The sequence below is a fragment of the Ochotona curzoniae genome, unplaced genomic scaffold (assembly GCF_017591425.1).
Source record: "Ochotona curzoniae isolate NIBS_2020 unplaced genomic scaffold, NIBS_Ocur_1.0 contig_523, whole genome shotgun sequence".
Classification (NCBI taxonomy): domain Eukaryota; kingdom Metazoa; phylum Chordata; class Mammalia; order Lagomorpha; family Ochotonidae; genus Ochotona; species Ochotona curzoniae.
This window is the reverse complement of record NW_024466459.1, coordinates 8,993,704-9,012,785: the sequence shown is the minus strand read 5'-3', so window position 1 is coordinate 9,012,785 and position 19,082 is coordinate 8,993,704. Positions and strand designations below refer to the sequence as shown.

General features: G+C 50.4%; 1 protein-coding gene across 1 annotated transcript; it reads left to right on the top strand.

Moving 5' to 3' along the window:
• Positions 1 to 10: 10 nt before the first annotated feature.
• TEN1 (TEN1 subunit of CST complex) lies at positions 11 to 19,026 on the top strand. The gene is made up of 4 exons (XM_040989644.1): positions 11 to 228; positions 10,165 to 10,286; positions 12,658 to 12,815; positions 18,539 to 19,026. The coding sequence occupies exons 2-4, from the start codon at positions 10,198 to 10,200 to the stop codon at positions 18,658 to 18,660; spliced, it is 369 nt and encodes a 122-aa protein (XP_040845578.1). The 5' UTR covers positions 11 to 228; positions 10,165 to 10,197; the 3' UTR covers positions 18,661 to 19,026.
• The last annotated feature ends 56 nt before the right edge of the window (positions 19,027 to 19,082 follow it).

The window sequence follows — 19,082 nt, the reverse complement described above, 5'->3', positions numbered from 1 at the left end:
TCCTCCTGCCCGCGGACCCTCGGCGCGGGAGCGGCCCGCCGTGCGGCACACCAAGGCCCGAGCCCCAAGCCCGCGGAGACCCTGCCCGGCCACCGGCGACCCCCGAGGGGCGGACGCCGGCCAAGAGAAAGTCAAGGAATCTTCCCACTGAGGGGGCGTTGAGCGCTTCCGGCGTCCCGCTCCGCCCTGTCAGGTGACCCCGCGGGACGGACAGAACCTGAGGCTCAGGTCAGCGGGGCCCAGGAGGGGGCGGGGCTGCGCCTGCGCCGTGGCACTCGGCCGCCTCACACTTCCCGGTCGGATCGCCATGGCGTCGCCGGAAGTCATGGGGTTAGGGAGTCCTTGGTGTGAAGGGGTGGGAGTGTACGGGGTTCCCCGTACTGGACTGTGGTCAGTTTGAACTGCACACTAGTACTAATGCCCTTGGCCGACTGGCTTGCTTATTTATTTATTACTAGCAAGTGTACTGGGAATAGGGTAAGCTTACCTTGGACGCCAAGTGTAAGGGAGCTCCAAAAATATATATGTTTCCATGCAAACATCTTTAAAAAATAATGTCAAAGAAGATTTACAATGAACAAAATAAGGTTTTAAAGATTTTTTGAAGTTCCGGGCCTGTGCTGGAACCGTGCGTTTTGCTGTTTGAATACTTTTCAAACCTCAAGACGTAGTTTCTCTTGGTTTCCTGGAACGATTTCATCTCGAAAGCTGGCGCTGCCCTTGTAGCCAGCATAGCCTGACGATAAGATAAAACTACCTGGGACTTTATCTGCGTCTCGACGGGAGGGGCAGGGCAGAGATGGGAGAGGAATACCAAGTTTGGCTTAAAGTCAGTCTTCCACGCTGAAGTTTACGTTAGTTACAGCCCTGATTTTGTGCAAACACCCAGGCAAGAGAATTCAGAGGAAACTCCGTAGACCAAAGATCTGATCATGCTTGAACCGTTCACCTGAGTGCACAGTTGGGGCAAGCTCAGTGAGTGGAGATGGTGGGGGTCGTCTCCCTCTTTTAAACTCAATAAATATCGAGAAGCATGTGTAGTGGTTGAGGCGACCATGTCCTGCGGCATCGTATCTGGGTTTGATTCAGCTCCAGCTGCTGGAGCCAGCTCCCTGCTAAGACAAACCCTGCATGGCTGCGGTTGAGAGCTCACGTGATTGGGTTACTGCTGTCCACATGCGAGACCAGGAGCTGGGCTAGGCTGATGTCTGCTGTATCTGTCTCTGTACTACTCATTAAAAAGGGGGGGGGGGAGAAAAACTAATCAAAGTGAGGCGGTTGAATAATCGGTGTAGTAGAGAATGCAATTTGAGATAGAGTGGAGTGGACAAGGAAGACCTGGTTCGAGGGAAAGTGTTTGAACTAGGACCAGAATGTCAGGAAACCAGCCAAGCCCAGGGCTGGGGAAACTTGTTCAAGTCTATGGAGAAGCCAGCGGGCAGGGCCAAGATCAAGTGAACTGGGAACGGGGAGTGGCAGGCAGAGGCCAGCAGGTGCAGACAGGCCCAGCTAGAGAATTCGGTTCTAATCACGATCATAAGAAGCCTTCCACAGACTTTTAACAGAAAGTTTTGTGATCTGCCTTACATTTTGAAATATCCCATGGTAGAATAAGACAATAAATCTTTTTCATAACTGTCTACAGGGTAAACATGATCGACACTGACGCCTCCACCTACTCTGCCACCACAGAGACTTTAGACAAATCTCATGCTATATTCACAAACACTTTTTTTTTTTTAAAGATTTCCTGATTTTTATTGGAAAGGCAGATATACAGAGAGGAGAGACAAAGAGGAAGATCTTCCGTCTGATGATTCACTCCTCAAGTGGCCGCTACGGCCGGAGCTGAGCTGATCCAAAGCCAGGAGCCAGGAACTTCCTCCAGGTCTCCCACACAGGTGCAGGGTCCCTAGGCTTTGGGCCATCCTCGACTGCTTCCCCAGGCCACAAGCAGGGAGCTGGATGGGAAGTGGAGCTGCCGAGATTAGAACCGGTGCCCACAGGGGATCCCAGAATGTTCAAGGTGAGAACTCTAGCCGCTAGGCCACCGGGCTGGGCCCCACAGATACTTTCACTGTGTATCTCCAAAATATATGTTTTTTCCATTGGAAAGTCAGATATGCAGAGAAGAGGAGAGACAAAGATCTTCCTTCCGTTGATTCACTCTCCAAATGGCTGCAACGGCTGGAGCTGAGCCAATTTGAAGCCAAGAGCCTGGAGCCTCTTCTGGGTTTCCCAAACAGGTGCAGGGTCCCAAGGCTTTGGGCCGTCCTTGACTGCTTTCCCAGGCCACAGGCAGGGAGCTTGATGGGAAGCATGACCATCGAGATTAGAACTGGTGCCAATACAGGATCCTGGCTCATGCAAGACAAGGACCTTAGCCACTAAGCTAAGCCACTGAGCCTCTCCAAAAGATTTTTTTTAATATTCTTATTTTTTATTGGAAAGTCAGATTTATGGAGAGAAGGAGCAACAGAAAGATCTTCCGTCCGCTGGTTCACTCTCCGACTGACCGCATTGACCAGAGCTGAGCCGATCTGAAGCCAGGAACCTGGAGCTTCCTCTAGGTCTTCCACATTAGTATAGGTCCCAAGGCAGCATTGGGTTGTCCTCCACTGCTCCCCCAGACCACAACAGGGGGGGTGGATGGGAAGTGGAGCAGCTGGAACATGAACCAGTACCCATATGGGATCCTGGCAGTTGCAAGGTGAGAATTTAACCACTAGGCTACCACACCAGGCCCTCTGAACAATTTTTTGTTAAATGTCTCAGTATCCTAAAACTTAAAGATGTTAGCAAAAATTCCTTAATGTCATCACAAACCCAGCTTATAGTAAAGTTTCTCCAGTGTTATAAATGTGTTAATTTTGTAAAAAGCAGAGTTACAGAGAGAAATGGAGGTTGAGATCTTCCCTCCTCTAGTTCCTTTCACAAATGATCGCATCAGCCTGGGGAAAGGCAAGGACTCCCTCTGGGCCCCATGGGTGTCAGGGACCCAAATGCTTGGGCTGTCCTTCGCAGCCTTCCCAGGTCGATTAGACGGGAACTGGGTTGGATGACTAATAGCAGAGACCTAAACCAGTGCTCATAGAGAATGCTGATCCTTGCACATGGTAGCTTATCCCACTGTGCCACACACACAAAGAAATGAACTACAGAAATTTGGGTCCGTACAGGGTCAACACTTCGCGGTTGGAAAATATGGATTTTTCTTAAGGTCTCTGTTTTCCCCATGCATCAAAACTAGGTCATTGTGCTGTGAAATTCCTGTGTGTGTGTGTGTGTGTGTGTGTGTGTGTGTGTGTGTGTGTGTGTGCTGTGAAATTCACTATGGTCTGGATGTGGATCTTACTGTTCTAGGGTTACCTGTAACATTTTCCTGGGCTTCTGTATGTTTGGACACTGTTGGTTAGACAGGGAGCCTTGAGTCCACTAAGATTTGAGGTTTATGATGTCTCTCTTGTTGTTGAGACGAACAAGAGTAGCAGCAGCCACACCTGCTTTGTGACACAGTGGGGTTCAAATCCAGGCTGTTCCACTTCTATCTGCGTTCCTGCAAGTGGGCCTGGGAATACAGCTGATAATGGCTCAAGTACCTGGACCCGCATCATCCACCTGGGAGATTTGGAGGGTGCTCCTGACTCCTGGCTTCCCAGCCCAGCCCTTGTTCCATTTTGGGAAGGGAACCAGTACAGGGACATCTCTCAGCCATTCCAACTTTTAAATAAACTAAATGGTCTATATTTTTAAAAGGAATGATTCCTTGCTTTGAGTAGACAAAAGGCAGGCGCTCCCTTTATGACAAGGTGGGATTGGAGGTTGTATTTAAAAGCACAAGTCTTGGTTCGGATCCAAGGGCCTGTTTCTCCTCCCTCCCAAGGACCCAACTAAATGGAAGGGGTATCAGCTGGGAAACAGGGCATGCCCACAGGGTGAGTGGAGTTGGGAAACCACCCCTGAAAGTGCTGGGCAGTATGGTTAGACACCTGTGTTGCTGTTATTGGAAAGACAGGGATGTGTGTTTGCAGGGTGAAGGGCTCAGGAGATGAGGAAGTTTGATTCTGGTGTCTTTGCATCTGATCTCACATTTCTTCTAGCTTAAACCCTTCAACTGTATCCAAGTTTTTATTCCATCCTGCAACACTTGTTTGCTGTGTTTTAAAAATTGTATTTATTTGAAAGGCAGAAAGAGACAGAGAAGCTCTTCTGTCTGCTACTTTAAGCCCCATCTGCCAACATCAGCCAGGGCTGGGCCAGGTGGAAGCCAGTGGCCCAAGACTCAATCCAGGTCTCCCACGTGAGCGTCGGGGACCCCAGTCCTGAGCTGGCCCTGCTGCCTCTCAGGGAGCGCCTGGATCAGTCATTCCTCCGGGACTCAAGCCCAGACACTCGGCTATCAGTGCAGGCATACCAGCCACTGCGCAAGACACCCCCTCCCACTGGGGTTGGCGTGGCTTTTGCTCTTCAGCTTTTCTCTCCCCATCTGTTTGGAAATAATTTGTTAGGGCTTTGTACCCCTACGTGAATGGTTTTCTTACCCTTTCTCTAATTTTTTCTCTTTCAGGACTTTTCCATCTGTGTGTTGGGGAGATTTTATTGACAATCTTCCCATTTTCAATTAATTCGTTTAACCATTATCTTAAATTTGCAAAAGCATTTTTGGCTATAATAAATATCCTCTTTTCAGAATAAGTACTCTATTTTTTTTAAGATTTACTTGTTCATTTTAATGGAAAGGCAAATTTATAGAAAAACAACAGCAAGATCTTCCATCCACTGTTAACACTTTCCAGATGGCCACAATGGCTGCGGCTGAGCTGATTCAAAGCCAGGAGGCAGGAGCTTCTTCCAGGTCTCCCACACAGGTACAGGGACCCATCCTCAGGACAAAAGCAGGGTGCTGGGTGGGAAGTGGAGCACTGAAACACAAACCAGAGTCCATTTCTGATCCCAGCACTTGCAGGTGAAGGATTAGCAAACTGGGCTATTGTGCTAGCCCCATGTACCCTATGTTATGGGACAAAATATTGCCAATTCTAGAATAAAAACTACAACCCAGCATAAACTTTAAACTAGATGGTTATGACTTTGTCCTTCAACATTCTTAATGTAATGGTGACTGGGTGGGTGCAGCAGTAAGTAGAATAGGCTTGGATAAAGATCTTAGAGTTAGTGAGTTTTGTCTTTTTTTTTATTATTATTTTTTCAAATAATTTCAAACAAGAATTGCAAGAGTGGGACAAGCATTGTGGTTCAGTGGGTTAAGCTACTGCCACCAGCACTGACACCCTGTATAGGCACTCATTTATGTCCCGGCTGCTCCACCTGCAGCCCAGCTCCCTCCTGGTGCAGCGGGGAAGGCAGCTGAGGATGGCTTGGGCCGTTGCACCCGTGTAGGAGACCCGGAGAGAGATGTGAGTTCCTGGCTTTGGGCTGAGCCAGCTCTGGCCATTGTGGCCATTTGGAAGATCTAAGATCTCTCACTAGCTCTCTTTGTAACTCTACCTTTCAAATAAATAAATCTTTAAACACGCACACACACACACTCAGATTGCAAGAAGAGATGATGGTATGGAGAAACCTTTCACCCATTGTTAATGTTTGGCCATGAGTGCTGTCTCTTCCTCATGCCAGTCTATTGGGCTTGCTTTTCCCAAAAACCATTCGGGAACATAGTGCCCAAGTCCTTCCTGCCCATCACTCGTGAATACTTCGCTCTGTTTTCCTGGAAGCAAACATGCTTTACAGGACCATTACCAGTTTAGGAATTTAACAATTATATGCTATTATTACTTGATCAGCAGTTTTTTTCCCCCATTTTATAATCATCCACCCATCTCCTTAATGCACATTCTTCTTCCCAGTCTGAGACCCAATCTGAGATGAGGCATCTCCTGCAGTTGTGTTAATATACTGGGATGATGTCCTGGGAGTGTACCACAAACCAGAGTGACTTCACGGCAGAAATGTGTCGGCTGTCGGTGCTGAGACAACACTGAGGTGCCGACTGCTGGCGCCTGCTAGTCCTGGCTTCCTGGGCAGTGTGTTGGCAGTGCTGGGCACAGCATGCGTTGCCTTGTGTCCAGGTCACACTGCCATGCTTTTCACGTGGCCTGCTCCCTGTGCCCTCGTCCGTGTCCAACTGTCCCCCTTGTCTACCCACAGGACTTTCTTGTGTGTGCACATGCTGGCCTCCACCGAATCCCTGTGTGCAGAAGCGTCACGTGCTGAGGGCTGCCTGGGGCCCACCATGCAACCTGGCACTGCTGTCCTGTTTGCTGACCTTGGCTGCTAGAGCAGTTTCTTTGTCCCCTGTGACCTTGACTTGAAGGATGCGTGCCGGTTGTAGAGTGTCCCTCCGTTGGCATTTGTCTCGTGTTTCTTCACGAGCAGATTCAGAGGCTACATCTCTGGCAGGAATCCCCCAGCACCACGCTCCCTTCTCACAGCATCACGCGGGGTGGGGTGGGGGTTGCTGTGTTTCTGATTTCCCTGGAGTCCCCCCCACCTGGGAAGTGCCTTCTCTCTGTTGTGCTTGAGCAGTATGTGGGACAAAGGGCGAGACCTGTTCCTCCTTTGACTTTGGTACCCGTAGATGATTTGTTAGATCCCATGTACTCTGGTGATTGCAAAACCTGGAACAGCATGATCAACAATCCTTTTATTTAGTTACTGAAGCATTCATTTTGTTGAGTTACATCCAAATCTGCGTGAGTCCTCGTGTAATACAACTTACAGAGGTCGCAGTACAAAATGTGCTGTGACTCGACTCTTCATGTGATAAAAATTCATGGTGCCACACAGGTCAGCAAATGTAGTTTTTAAACAGAATTAATGAAGTTTGCTTTTACAGAGATGTATCCTCCCCAAAGGGTTGGTCCTACTGTATGATAATTTTAACAATAAGTATACAATTAGTGACAGAGGTACTTAGTACTTTACTGTATAATATATCTGGTACTTGGATGTGACAGAATTACCTTTTTTTTTTTTAACAGAAGGCTCATTCCTTTTTTTAAGATTTTTATTGGAAAGTCAGATAAATATAGGGAGGAGGAGAGACAGAGAGGAAGATCTTCCATCCAATGATTCACTCCCCAAGCGGCCTCAACAACTGGTGCTGTGCTGATCTGAAGCCAGGATCCAGGAACTTCTTCCAGGTCTCCCATGCTGGTGCCAGATCCCAAGGCTTTGAACTGTCCTCGACTGCTTTCCCAAGCCACAAGCAGGGAGCTGGATGGGAACTGAGGTGGCTGGAATTAGAACTGGTGCCTATATGGGATCCTGGCGCATTCAAGACAAGGACTTCAGCTGCTAGGCCACTGCACCAGGCCTAAGCTTTCTTATTTGTTAAGATTTATTTATTTTTATTGGGAAGTCAGATATACAGAGAGGAGACTTAGAAAGATCTTCCATCCATTGATTCACTCCCCAAGCAGCTGCAATGGCCAGAGCTGAGCCAATCTGAAGCCAGCATCCAGGAGTCCTCTCTGGATCTCCCGCTTTGGTGCAGGGTCCCAAGGCTTTGGGCCATCCTCGACTGCTTTCCCAGGCCACAAGCAGGGAGCTGGATGGAAAGCAGGGTTGCTGGGATGAGAACTGACACCAGTGTGGAATCCTGGCACATGCAATGTGAGGACTTTAGCTGCTAGGCTACCATGTTGGGCCAAACAGAATTACCTTTAAAAAGGTTCTGAAAGAATGACCAGTTTATCTAGTGGTAGCTACACCTCCCACTGAAGTGTCTGGACTCCTCTCCAGCTCTTCAGGTCCAGCTCCTGATCCCAGCTTCCCAGACCACAGGCAGAGAGCTTGATGGGAAGTGGAGCAGTCGGGACACAAACTGGTGCCCTTATGGGATACTGGTGCTTGCAGGCAGGGAATTAGGTTGCTGAGCTGCCATATTGGTCCCAGTAATTGAGTTCTTACAACCCGCATAGGAGGCTTGCATTATGTTCCTGGCTCCCAGTTTTGGTCCTCCCTTTTGAACCTTGCCCCAGTTCCAGCTCACCCTAGTTATTTTGGCATTTGGAGAATAAACCAGCACAGGGTAGCTCTATCTTCCAAATAAGTGCATATTTAAAAGATTCTGAAGCTTAAGATGATATATATATATATATATATATATATATATATATATATATATAATGTTTCTTAAAATATGTATGTATGTATATATATTTGCTATATATTTGAAAGGCGGGGATGGAGATCGTCCATCTATTAGTCCACTACCCAGCATCCTTCACTGGGCCAGACCTGGGCAGGAGCTGGGAGCTGAAGCTGGGTCTTCTGTGTAGGTGGCAGGGCTCTGACTGCCTGGACCATCCACTGCTGCCTCCTGGGGTATGCACTGGTGGGAAGCTGGAAGGGAAGCGGAGCCACGCCTGGAACCTGGGCACCATGAACTGGGCACCACTTGGGCCAAGCCATGTCACAGCCACACCTGCTTGCTAGCATCCCTGCCAGGCTGGCTAGGGTCATTCTTGGTGACCCCAAACGAGTGCCATGGTCCTTCGGTTGGTTTTCCTGGTTGTCTCTCTTGCTTTGGGTGTTGATTTTGTTTCTGGATTCTGTCATGCCGAGAGGCAGTTTGGGGGCTCCCTCACTGCTGCGTCTGGTTCCTGGCCGCAGTGAGGCACACCAGCCTGCAGGGACCAGCAGGTGACTCTGCCCTCACCAGATCAGTTCATGGCACATTGTCTTGAAACACTCTGGTGCGCTGACCTGCAACCCAGACAGGTGACCTCCCACTAGAGAATGATAAAGCCACTTGTGCATGACTCTCACTGGCCTGTCCAGCTGTGCCATCTGCTGTCTTCAGGGGTCTTGGGGTACCACAGTGACCGACCACCTGAGTTAATAGCTGCACTTTGTGTCCTGTCAGACAGCTGATGGTCACGAATCAGCATTCTTATGTCACGGACCACTAACTGGTGAATCCTCACTGCTCTACAGCTCTAGCCTCCCACATTCCAAACGCTTCAACCAGAAATGTTTCCATTTTTTAAAAACTTTTGAATATTTGCATATGCGTATTGGGGTACCTTAGGATGAGACCCAAGTCTAAACATGAAATTCTTTTATTTCCCATGTACCTTGTATACATAGACTGAATGTGATTTAATACAATATTGTTAGTGTGTCTTTTTTTCTGTTAAAAATTTTTTTAAAGATTTATTTATTTTTATTACAAAGTCAGATATACAGAGAGATGAAGAAACAGAGAGAAAGATCTTCCTTCCAGTGGTTCACTCCACAAGTGAGCAAACCAACAGTGCTGTGCGGATCCGAAGTCAGGAGCCAGGAACTTCCTCCAGGTCTCCCACATAGGTGCAGGGTCCCAAAGCTTTGGGTTCCCAGACTACAAACAGGGAGCTGGATGGGAAGTTGGGCTGCTGGGATTATAACCAGCGCCCATATGGGATCCCGGGGCAGCAAGGCAAGGATTTAGCTGCTAGGCCATGCTGCCGGGCCCCTGTTAAAATTTTCTTACTGGGCCCAGCACAATGCCTCAATGGCTAAATCCTCACCTTGCACGCGCCAGGATCCAATATAGGCACTGATTTGTGTCCCCAGTTGCTCCACTTCCTTTCCAGCTTCCTGCTTGTGGCCTGGGAAAGCAGTCGAGGATGGCCCAAAGCCTTGGGACCCTGCACCAAAGCAGGAGATCCAGAGAGGACTCCTGGCTCCTGGCTTCAGATTGGCTCAGCTCTGGCCATTGCAGTCACTTGAAGACTGAACCAGCAGACAGAAAATCTTTCTGTTTCTTCTCTGTAGATCTGTCTTTCCAATAACAACTATATATATTAAAAAAAAAAAAAAGATAGCAAAATTTTTCTCAGTTTATTTATTTGAAAGACAGAAGAAATCTATCTGCTGGTTTACTCCCTGAATGCTGCTACAGCTGGGCCTGCGCCAGTCTGACACCAGGTTCCAGGAACTCAATCGAGGTGTCTCCCTAGGGTGGCGGAGACCCAGCGGCTTGGGCCATCACCACAGGTGGCAGCAGCAACCACATTATTCTGTTGTTTTGAGATTCATGAACGCTTCTATAGAAAAACCTTTTTGATTTGAAACTCTAGACGTGGTCTTGAAGATGTTACTGGCCCTGTGCATCAGCTAGCTGATCTCTGTCCTGTGGTCTGCTTGGTTTTTCAGGAATCTTCGCCGCTCTGGTGACAGGAGCCAGCAATGCTGCCCAAGCCGGGCGTCTATTACTTCCCCTGGGAGGTCAGTGCCGGCCACCTCCCTGACGGCAGCACACTGAGGACATTCGGCAGGTGAGACTGTTGTGTCGTCACAGGTGGAGGTGAGCGGGAATGTTAAAATTGCACTCACTCCCACCAAAAAAAATGAAATTAGTTACTACAGGGCCCAGCATGGTAGTTTAGCGTAGTGGTTAAAGTCCTTGCCTTGAATGCGCCAGAATACACATGGGTGCCGGTTCTAATCCCAGCGGCTCTGCTTCCCATCCAACTCCCTGTGGCCTGGGAAAGTAGTCGAGGAAGCCCCAAAGCTTTGGGACCCTGCCCCCCCAGGAGGTCCAAGGAAGCTCCTGGTTCCTGGCTTCAGATTGACTCAGCTCCAGCCGTTGCAGCTGCTTGGGGAATGAACCATTGGATGGAAGATCTTCCTCTCTGACTCTCCTCTCTGTATATCTGAATTCCCAATAGAAATAATAAATAATGCTAAAAAAATACCTGTTATAAAAAATGTAAATAAATCACATGAGTGCAAAGATTTTCAACAAAGATGCTGATCTATTTTGATGGGAAAGTTTCAACAAGTGGTATTGAAAATGCTGAATTATTTGGTGGGTGGAAGAATTTCCTTGGGCTCAGTGGCTAAATTCTCCCCTGTTAGTGCTGGGATCCCATAAGAGTGCCCGTTTGTGTCCTGGCTGCTCTACTTCCTATCCAGCTCCCTACTGGTAGCCTGGGAAAGCAGTAGAGGATGGCCCAAAGCCTTGGGACCCTGCACCAAAGCGGGAAATCCAGAGAGGACTCCTGGATGCTGGCTTGGATCAGCTCAGCTCTGGCCGTTGCAACCATGAATCAGTGGGTAGAAGGTATTTCTCTCTGTCTTTCCTTCTCTCTGTAAATCTGTCTTTCCAATAAAAATAAATAAATCTGTGTAAGAGTTCAAGAAAATTTTGTGAGACTCCAAGGTGAGCGAAATGATTTTAATGTTCAGTTGGGCGTCTACCTCTTGCCATGAACAGGAAGTGCATTGAACAAAACAAGTGTAGGGGCCCAGCATGGTAGCCTAGTGGCCAAAGTCGTTGCATTGCATGTGCCAGGATCCTATATGGGAACCGGTTCTAATCCCACAGCCCCATTTCCCATCCAGCTCCCTGCTGGTGGCCTGGGAAAGCAGTGGAGGACAGTGCAAAGCCTTGGGACCCTGCATGCACATGGGAAACCCAGAAGAGGCTCCTGGCTTCAGATTGGCACAGCACCAGTTGTTGAGATCGCTTGGGGAGTGAATCAACAGATGGTAGATCGTTCTCTCTGTCTCTCTGCCTCTTTGTATATGTGCCTTTCCAATAAAAATAAAATAAATCTTTTTTAAAAAAAGGAAATTTAGGGGCCCGGCGCGGTGGCGCAAGTGGTTAAGTCCTCCCCTTGCACGCCCGGGATCCCATATGGGCGCCAGTTCTAATCCCGGCAGCCCCGTTTCCCTTCCAGCTCCCTGCCTGTGGCCTGGGAAAGCAGTCAAGGACGGCCCAAAGCTTTGGGACCCTGCACCCGCGTGGGAGACCCGGAAGAGGCTCCTGGCTTCGGATCGGCATAGCATCGACCGTTGCGCTCACTTGGGGAGTGAATCATCGGACGGAAGATCTTCCTCTCTGTCTCTCCTCTCTGTATATCTGCCTTTCCAATAAAAACATAATCAAAATAAATCTTTAAAAAAAAAAAAACAGGAAATTTAATGCATAGGCTTGAGATCCTGGTCCTATCACTTAAATGCAGACAGTAGTAAAACAGCATGCCTCAGCAGCATCTCTCCCGTAAAGCTCCACAATGCCTCCAGGTGTGTCAGGGAGCAGGAGCTTTTCCAACAGGATGCAGGGGTCTTTTTGGAGATTGCAGCCCGCCAGGAGTACAACCACCTTACAGTTAACCCTTTCAAATCTGTACAAAAATAAATAAAAAGGCAGTCCCCTTCTGCTCTGCTTGGAGACTGAACATTTTTTCCCTTTGTTATTGTTAACATTTTTTCCTTTGATCAGATTAGGGCCAAATACTTTGCCATGGGATTGTTGGCCTCCCAAAATAATTTTTTAAACTTTTTTTTTTTATTTTACAAAATTGATCAGTGTTGTGTTTGAAAGGTAGAGAGAGATTCAGATTCTGAGTGAGATCCTCCATCTACCAGCTCACCTGCTGAGTCCCCGCCACAGCCAGAGCAGGGCCAGACCAAAGGCAGGAGACTTGTGCTCAAGCCCGCCTTCCCACGCAGGGGATCCAAGAGCATAAGCCATCGCCGCTGCCACCAGGGTGGGCATTCGCAGGAAGCTGGATTTGAAAGTAGAACCAGCACTGAAGCCCAGGGAGTCCCAACAGGGATTGAGACACTGCACCAGTCCCCCAGTCCTCCTCAGACCTGTTCAAGTCTGAGGCTGTGGAACGGCCTTTCTCTGCACTGCAGGTTGTGCGCCTACAGGATGTCCGAGTCCAGAGTGACGCTGACAGCTCTGCATGAATCCCAGCAACATGAAGTTCTGGTCTGTAGCAAGCTGGTGGAGCCCTTCCACGCCCAGCTGGGCTCACTCTACATCGTCCTGGGCGAGCTGGAGCATCAGGCAGGTAAGCTATCTGAGGGGTGTGACACCTGCCCAGGCAGGGAAGCTATCCGAGGGATTCCATGAGGGGTCGACCTGCCTCCTGACGCAAGAGCAGCCACTCAGGTTAGATCGCCTCCCAGATCGGCCTGAGGCTCAAGGCCTGTTGGTACTTAGGGTAGCCCTAGCAGGCAGAGAGGAGCCATGCAGCCATGGGAAGCAGAGGGACAGAGGGGAGCCGCCCGTTTCCCAAGGCCTGCAATGCACCCCAGCCTGAGGAGTGGTGCTTGGGATGTTGGAGTCTGCCCAGCCACCCGTGACCAGAGTCACATTGCTTGTCTCTGAGAGAAGCCCAAGATTCAGAGAGGGTGAGGTTGCGGGAAGAGCCAGGCAGTTGGGCAAGAAGGCCAGTGCAAGGTGAGGAATGAAAGCATCCTATGGTGCCAGGTCACAGTGCCTAGTTTGAGTAACAGCTCCACTTCCAATCCCAGCTTCCAGCTAATGCTTACCCTGGTGCGCGTGGGAGGTACCTGAATGGAGTCCCCGGCTGCTGACTCTGGCCTGGTCCAGCCCTAACTCTAACCCTTCAGTCTTTTGGGAGTGAATCAGCAAGTGGAAGGGAGATCTCTGTCTGACTTTCAAATACAATCAATAATTGTTTAACCAGAAATCACTGTAATCCTACCCAGAAATAACCACCACAGTTAGTAATTTGGGCCTATTAGCTCTCTGTACTTGTTTCTGTTACATTTCTGTTTCATTTTGTTTCTTTTTAAAAAGAAATATCTATTTTGTTTGTTTGAAAGGCAGAATGGGACCTGGTGTGATAGCATAGTGGTTAAAGTCCTTGCCTTGCACACGCCCGGGATCCCATATGGGCACTGGTTCTAATCCCAGTGGCCCCACTTCCCATCCAGCTCCCTGCTTGTGGCCTGGGAAAGCAATCGAGGACAGCCCAAAGCCTTGGGACCCTGTACCCACATGGGAGACCCGGAAGAGCTCCTGGCTTCAGATTGACTCAGCTCCAGTGGTTGCAGCCGCTTGGGGAGTGAACCATTGGACAGAAGATCTTCCTCTCTGTCTCTCCTCTCTGTATATCTGCCTTTCCAATAAAAATAAATAAATCTTAAAAAAAAAAAAAAAGAAAGAAAAGAAAGGCAGAATGATTGCAAGAGAAAGATTTTCTCTCTACAAGTTCACTATCCACATGGCTGTAACAGCCAGGGCTGGGCCAGACAGCAGTCAGAGGCCGCAGGCTCCATCCTGGTGGCCCACTGTACTGGCAGAGCCCCATCTTCCACTGCTTTCCCAGGGATGTTCACAGGAACCTGGGTTAGAGAAGGCGCAGCTGGGATTCGAACTTGCATTGTGATATAGGATGCCAGTGTCACAGTTGGTGGCTTACTTCACTGTGCCACAATGCCAGCCCCTCATTTTTCCTTCACATAACTGATCCCCATACTGTCTGTTATATCCAGTTGTTCTGGCTTACCTTAGCTCCAGGTTTTTAGTAGGTATAACGGTTAGCAGCCTTAGAATGTCTCGTAAGCTCCTTGTATATCCCAACCTGCTCAGGAGTTGGGTCTTGGCTTGATTCTGCTGTCTCTTCTTGCACATATATTGTAGTTATGGGCTAAAGTCCTTATGGTCTATTCAGCCAGAACAATATTTTGTAGCCACTAAAAATGGTGTTGTTCTTTATTTAATTTATTTATTTTTAAAGATTTATTTTATTTTTATTGGAAAGGCAGATATACAGAGAGGAGGAGAGACAGAGAGGAAGATCTTCTGTCTGATGATTCACTCACCAGTGGCCACAGTAGCCAGAGCTGAGCTGATCCGAAGCCAGGAGCCAGCAGCTTTCTCCAGGTCTCCCATGTGGGTACAGGGTGTCAAGGCTTTGGGCCGTCCTCTACTGCTTTCCCAGGCCACCAGCAGGGAGCTGGATGGGAAATGGAGCAACCAGGATTAGAACCAGTGCCCATATGGGATCCTGATGCATGCAAGGGGAGGACTTTAGCTACTAGCTACTGTGCCAGGCCCAAGACTTTACCATTTTACGTAAGGAACTTATGCGTCCCCATGGGTATCTGTGGAGGGGAAGACCTGATGCCAGTCTCCCCACCGATACCCAGATTTTTATAGACATGTGGAAGTTGCGTGATTATTTATCAAAATCCTCCTAGTAATTGTTTCAGCGGGGTGGGATTTCTAGGTGTCCCAAGTGTTGTCTGTCTACCTCTGCCTGAGGGAAGCTTCTCTTTTTTTCTTTAAGGATTTATTGCCTGTGCTTGAAAGGCGAAAGTCTTATGTACATTAGGTCACTTTCCAGATGGCTCACTAACTGGGGCTAGGTTAAGCCAAAGGCAGGAGCCAGGAGCTTCAAAGTCTCTCCAGCAGTTGGCCCATCCTCTGCCACTTTCCCGAGTGCATTAGCAGGGAGCTGGATTGGTGGTGGGGCAGCCGGGACTCGAACCCTTGCCCACACGGGATGCCAGCGCTGCAGGTGATGGCTATAACCTCTGGTGCCACAGTGCCGGTCCCCAGGGGAAGGTTGTTTAGAGAAGACTCACTCAGGAGAAACGATGAAATGTGCAAGGCAGCAGTTTTTTCGATAATGAGTAATGAATCCGGGCAGGGATCACCCTGGCTACTGAGCTGATTAGGTAAGACTGACAGAATGTGCCCTCCCTGGCAGCTGGCCTGAACCCTAAACCTTCACAAACAGGGCAGCAGCTGCACGCGCTGTGCCTCTGAGGTGACGCAGGGTGAGGGCACAAAGCAGAGCTCTTGAATGCCCTGGTGAAAACCCCTGGCTGGCAGCTGGAGCAGCACTTTACTTTGCCCCTAAAATGTGCTTTTCCTTGATACTGGATCGTTCACGTGCAAGATCTGCAGCTGACCCAGGAGGAATTAAAAAAAAAACTGATAAGGGGGGAGGGGCCCTGACCTTTTACCTGGAGAGAGAGGACATCAGGTAGGTGTAATTTAACCTCCCAGGACCAAGTCCTAAGTCCTTTGGGAACACAAAGGCCAGTTAGACACGGATTCTACCCTGGGGCCAGGCTGACAGTGCCAGGGACACGTGAGAGGCCACCGTAACTCATTGCACATGAACAAGCTAAGACCAAAACCAGGAAGAGACGCAGGTGGGGGGCCTGACACCTGCTGGACGACAGCTTCCATCCAGGTGTTGGGGCGTCCCTCACAACCTGCCCCCTGTGTGCCCTGACTACAGCAGGTGGCTGCCCTTGTGATCTCATCACTGGTCTCACTGGTTCTGACCCATTTCCTGTCCTCAGAGACCCCCACTGCGTGTCCGCCAGCAGCTTGGTGGCTCTTGGTGCCTCTGTGCTGAGCTCTTGCATTCTCTGGGGCTTCCTTGCTATGTGGATTTCCCCCGGTCCAGGTAGGTCCTCTCACCTGGACCCCATTCAGGCTCCCCCGAACCACACACACCTCAGAAAACACCAAACCCTGCCAGCTCCTTGGATCCTCTCTGCCTCCCTGCTGCCAGCCAGTTACGCCACCTGTCACCTCTGCCCCACTTCTGCCTCCCACGCCCACAGCTGCACCTTGAACCTGATCTTTCAGTACTGCCCCACCTCTCTTCCTGCCTGTCCCCTCACCTCCCCACACTGACCTCTGACCTCCCAGAACCCCACGTGCCTGGGCTCACCCTCAGGATCCTTGGAGGCACTTTCTTCCAATAGCTGTCACCCTTGCTTCAATCATGTTCTCTTTTCTTCCTTCCTTCCTGTTTTGCTTTGTAATTTGGAAGGCAGTTACAGAGAGGGAGAGACAGGGATCTTCCCCCTGTTGAATCACTCCCTAAATAGCCTCAGCACCCAGAGCTGGGCCAGGCGGAAGCCAAGAGCCAGGAACTGCACCTGGGTCTCGCGTGTGCACGACGGGGTCCAAGCACTCTGCTTTATCAGATGCATTGGCAGACAGCTTGATCCTAAGTGGAGCAGCCACACTAGAACTGGTGCTTCTAAGGGATGTTGGCATCTCAGGGGGCAGCCTCACCATCTGTGCCGTGACCCCAGCCCCAACTTCAGAGCTTGTGCTTCCCAAGGCCCAGCTTGCTTCCTCCCTAGTCAGACCTTTGGGTGCAAAAGACCCCTGCTGCTTCGTGGATTCAGAAAAAAACCCTGTGGATTCAGAGTATACAGATCTCAGGGTGTCCCATCTCATCAGGCCCCACTGCCTCGCAGCCCCTGCACGGGTCCTGCTCAGCCCTCGCAGGCACAGTGGCGGCTGCCTCAGGCGCTCACCCGCTACCTAGACCCCCTGCTTCTTCCCCTGTGCCTCTCCACTGGGGTCTCACTCTTGAGCCACGGGCTCCGCCCCTTCCCAGTAGGAGGTGAGGGCCCTGCTGCCTGAGGGGTCTACCCTGCCACATAGGGCTTTGTTCTTTTTTGCCCGTGTCCTCCACCCGCTCCCTCTTCCAGTCTGAGGTGTTCCTCCCAGCACACACTTGCTGGGGCCACAGCATTCTCTCCCACCCTCCTCTCCCACTGAAGTCTCAGCCTGCCACATGCCCACTGCCTTTTGCCCCCAAACCCCTTTTTCTTTGTCCTAGGTTTCTGGCAAGAAGGAATTTCCCGTATCTGTCTACCCCCTGGGCTGGTCATCCCACTGCAGCTGGCCCAGGCTGCCCCTGTGAATGCTGTGTCTCTAGCTTCCTTCAAATTCTTTTTTTTTTTTTAAGATTTATTTATTTTTATTGCAAAGTTAGATATACAGGGAGGAGGAGAGACAGAGAGGAAGATCTTCCATCCGTTGATTCACTCCCCAAGCGACCGCAATGGCCAATGCTGCGCCGACCCATAGCCAGGAACCCAGATCCTCTTCCAGGTCTCCCACACAGGTGCAGGGTCCCAAAGCTTTGGGCTGTCCTCTACTGCTTTCCTGGGCCACAGGCCGGGAGCTGGATGGAAAGTGGAGCTGCCGGGATTAAAACTGGCCCCCATATGGGATCCTGGCACATTCAAGGCAAGGACTTTAACCACTACGCCACACTGCCCGGCCCCCTTCTGCTTTCACAAACAGCAGTGATGACTCTACAACACGATTGCCAGCTGCCAGCTGCACTACCAGGAAAGAAAATGCTCTCTTGATGCTTTCTAAACGTTCCACATAAGGTTCTCTGTCCGGACTTTATTATTATTGTTATTATTTTCATAGCTCCAACCACAAATCAGAGCTCTTAATTTGGTCCTTGTCCCCACCTCCACCTTACACCCCAGTGTTGTCCTGAACCCCCGGCAGCTGCCCTGTGAAAACCTTTCAGGGCCACAGGCAGCCGTGAAGCGGACAGCTCACTGTCTTACAGACACCGGGGCAGCCTCACTCATCCCCCAGCCCTGGCCCTTGTAGATGGCCAGCGTGTGGCTTCTGTCCTGTTGAGTGCCTCAGGCTGCCTAGACTGGGAGGGTCAGACAGCACTATCAGAGCAGCTTTAGAAGGAGAGCAGGATAGCCTGTGGCTTCACTCAAGGACCTGGGAGCAGGCGGGACAGGATGGGATGACAAGAAAGCAAGTTCTGGAGGCACCTGCTGGGCTGAGCCCTGGACGTCTCTGCTATCCGCACCAGCTGGGCTGACAGGCTCTCCTCTGCGTGCCAGGTCCGCACGGAGACAGTGCAAGCACCCCATTGGCCGTCCTCCTGGCCCCGTTCCCCCACTGGCAGAACTTAGGACCTGGCCCAAGTCAAGCGAGCGTCATGGTGCTTGTGTCTTGCAGATGGCAGTGCCGTGGTGAAGGCCCGGGTGCTGACCTGCGTGGAGGGCCTGAATCTGCCCCTACTGGAACAAGCCATCCACGAGCAGAGGGAGTACCAGCAAGAGAGACTCAGTGGCCACTAGGCTGCGGCTGCTCTCCCTCCCTCTTCTACTCCCCCTCCCCCAGCATTCCCCACTGGAGGGGATCACCCCCCGCCCCGCCCCGCGTTTGTTATTGTCCTAGAAATGACAGCCTGTAGAGCAGCCTCAAGATGTGACACCCAGAGCCTGCAGGGGAACACACTTTGCAGGACTGGGACCGAGTCTCCCGTGGGCTTCTGGAAACTTCCAGAAGCTCCCTGTGAAAAATAAAGGCCCCCCAGAGGGCGTGACCTCCCAGTGTGCGTGTGGTGCAGTCCCGGCTGAGTCCAGAAGGGGCGCCGCGGAACAGCCCGCGCTTCTGACAGGCTGCAGCTTGCTCCGGTTTTCTGGTGACTTCTGGACTGGGGATCTGAGGAGAGGGTGCTGGGGGACCCAGGAGCTGAGGCAGGGGGCTGGAGGACGCG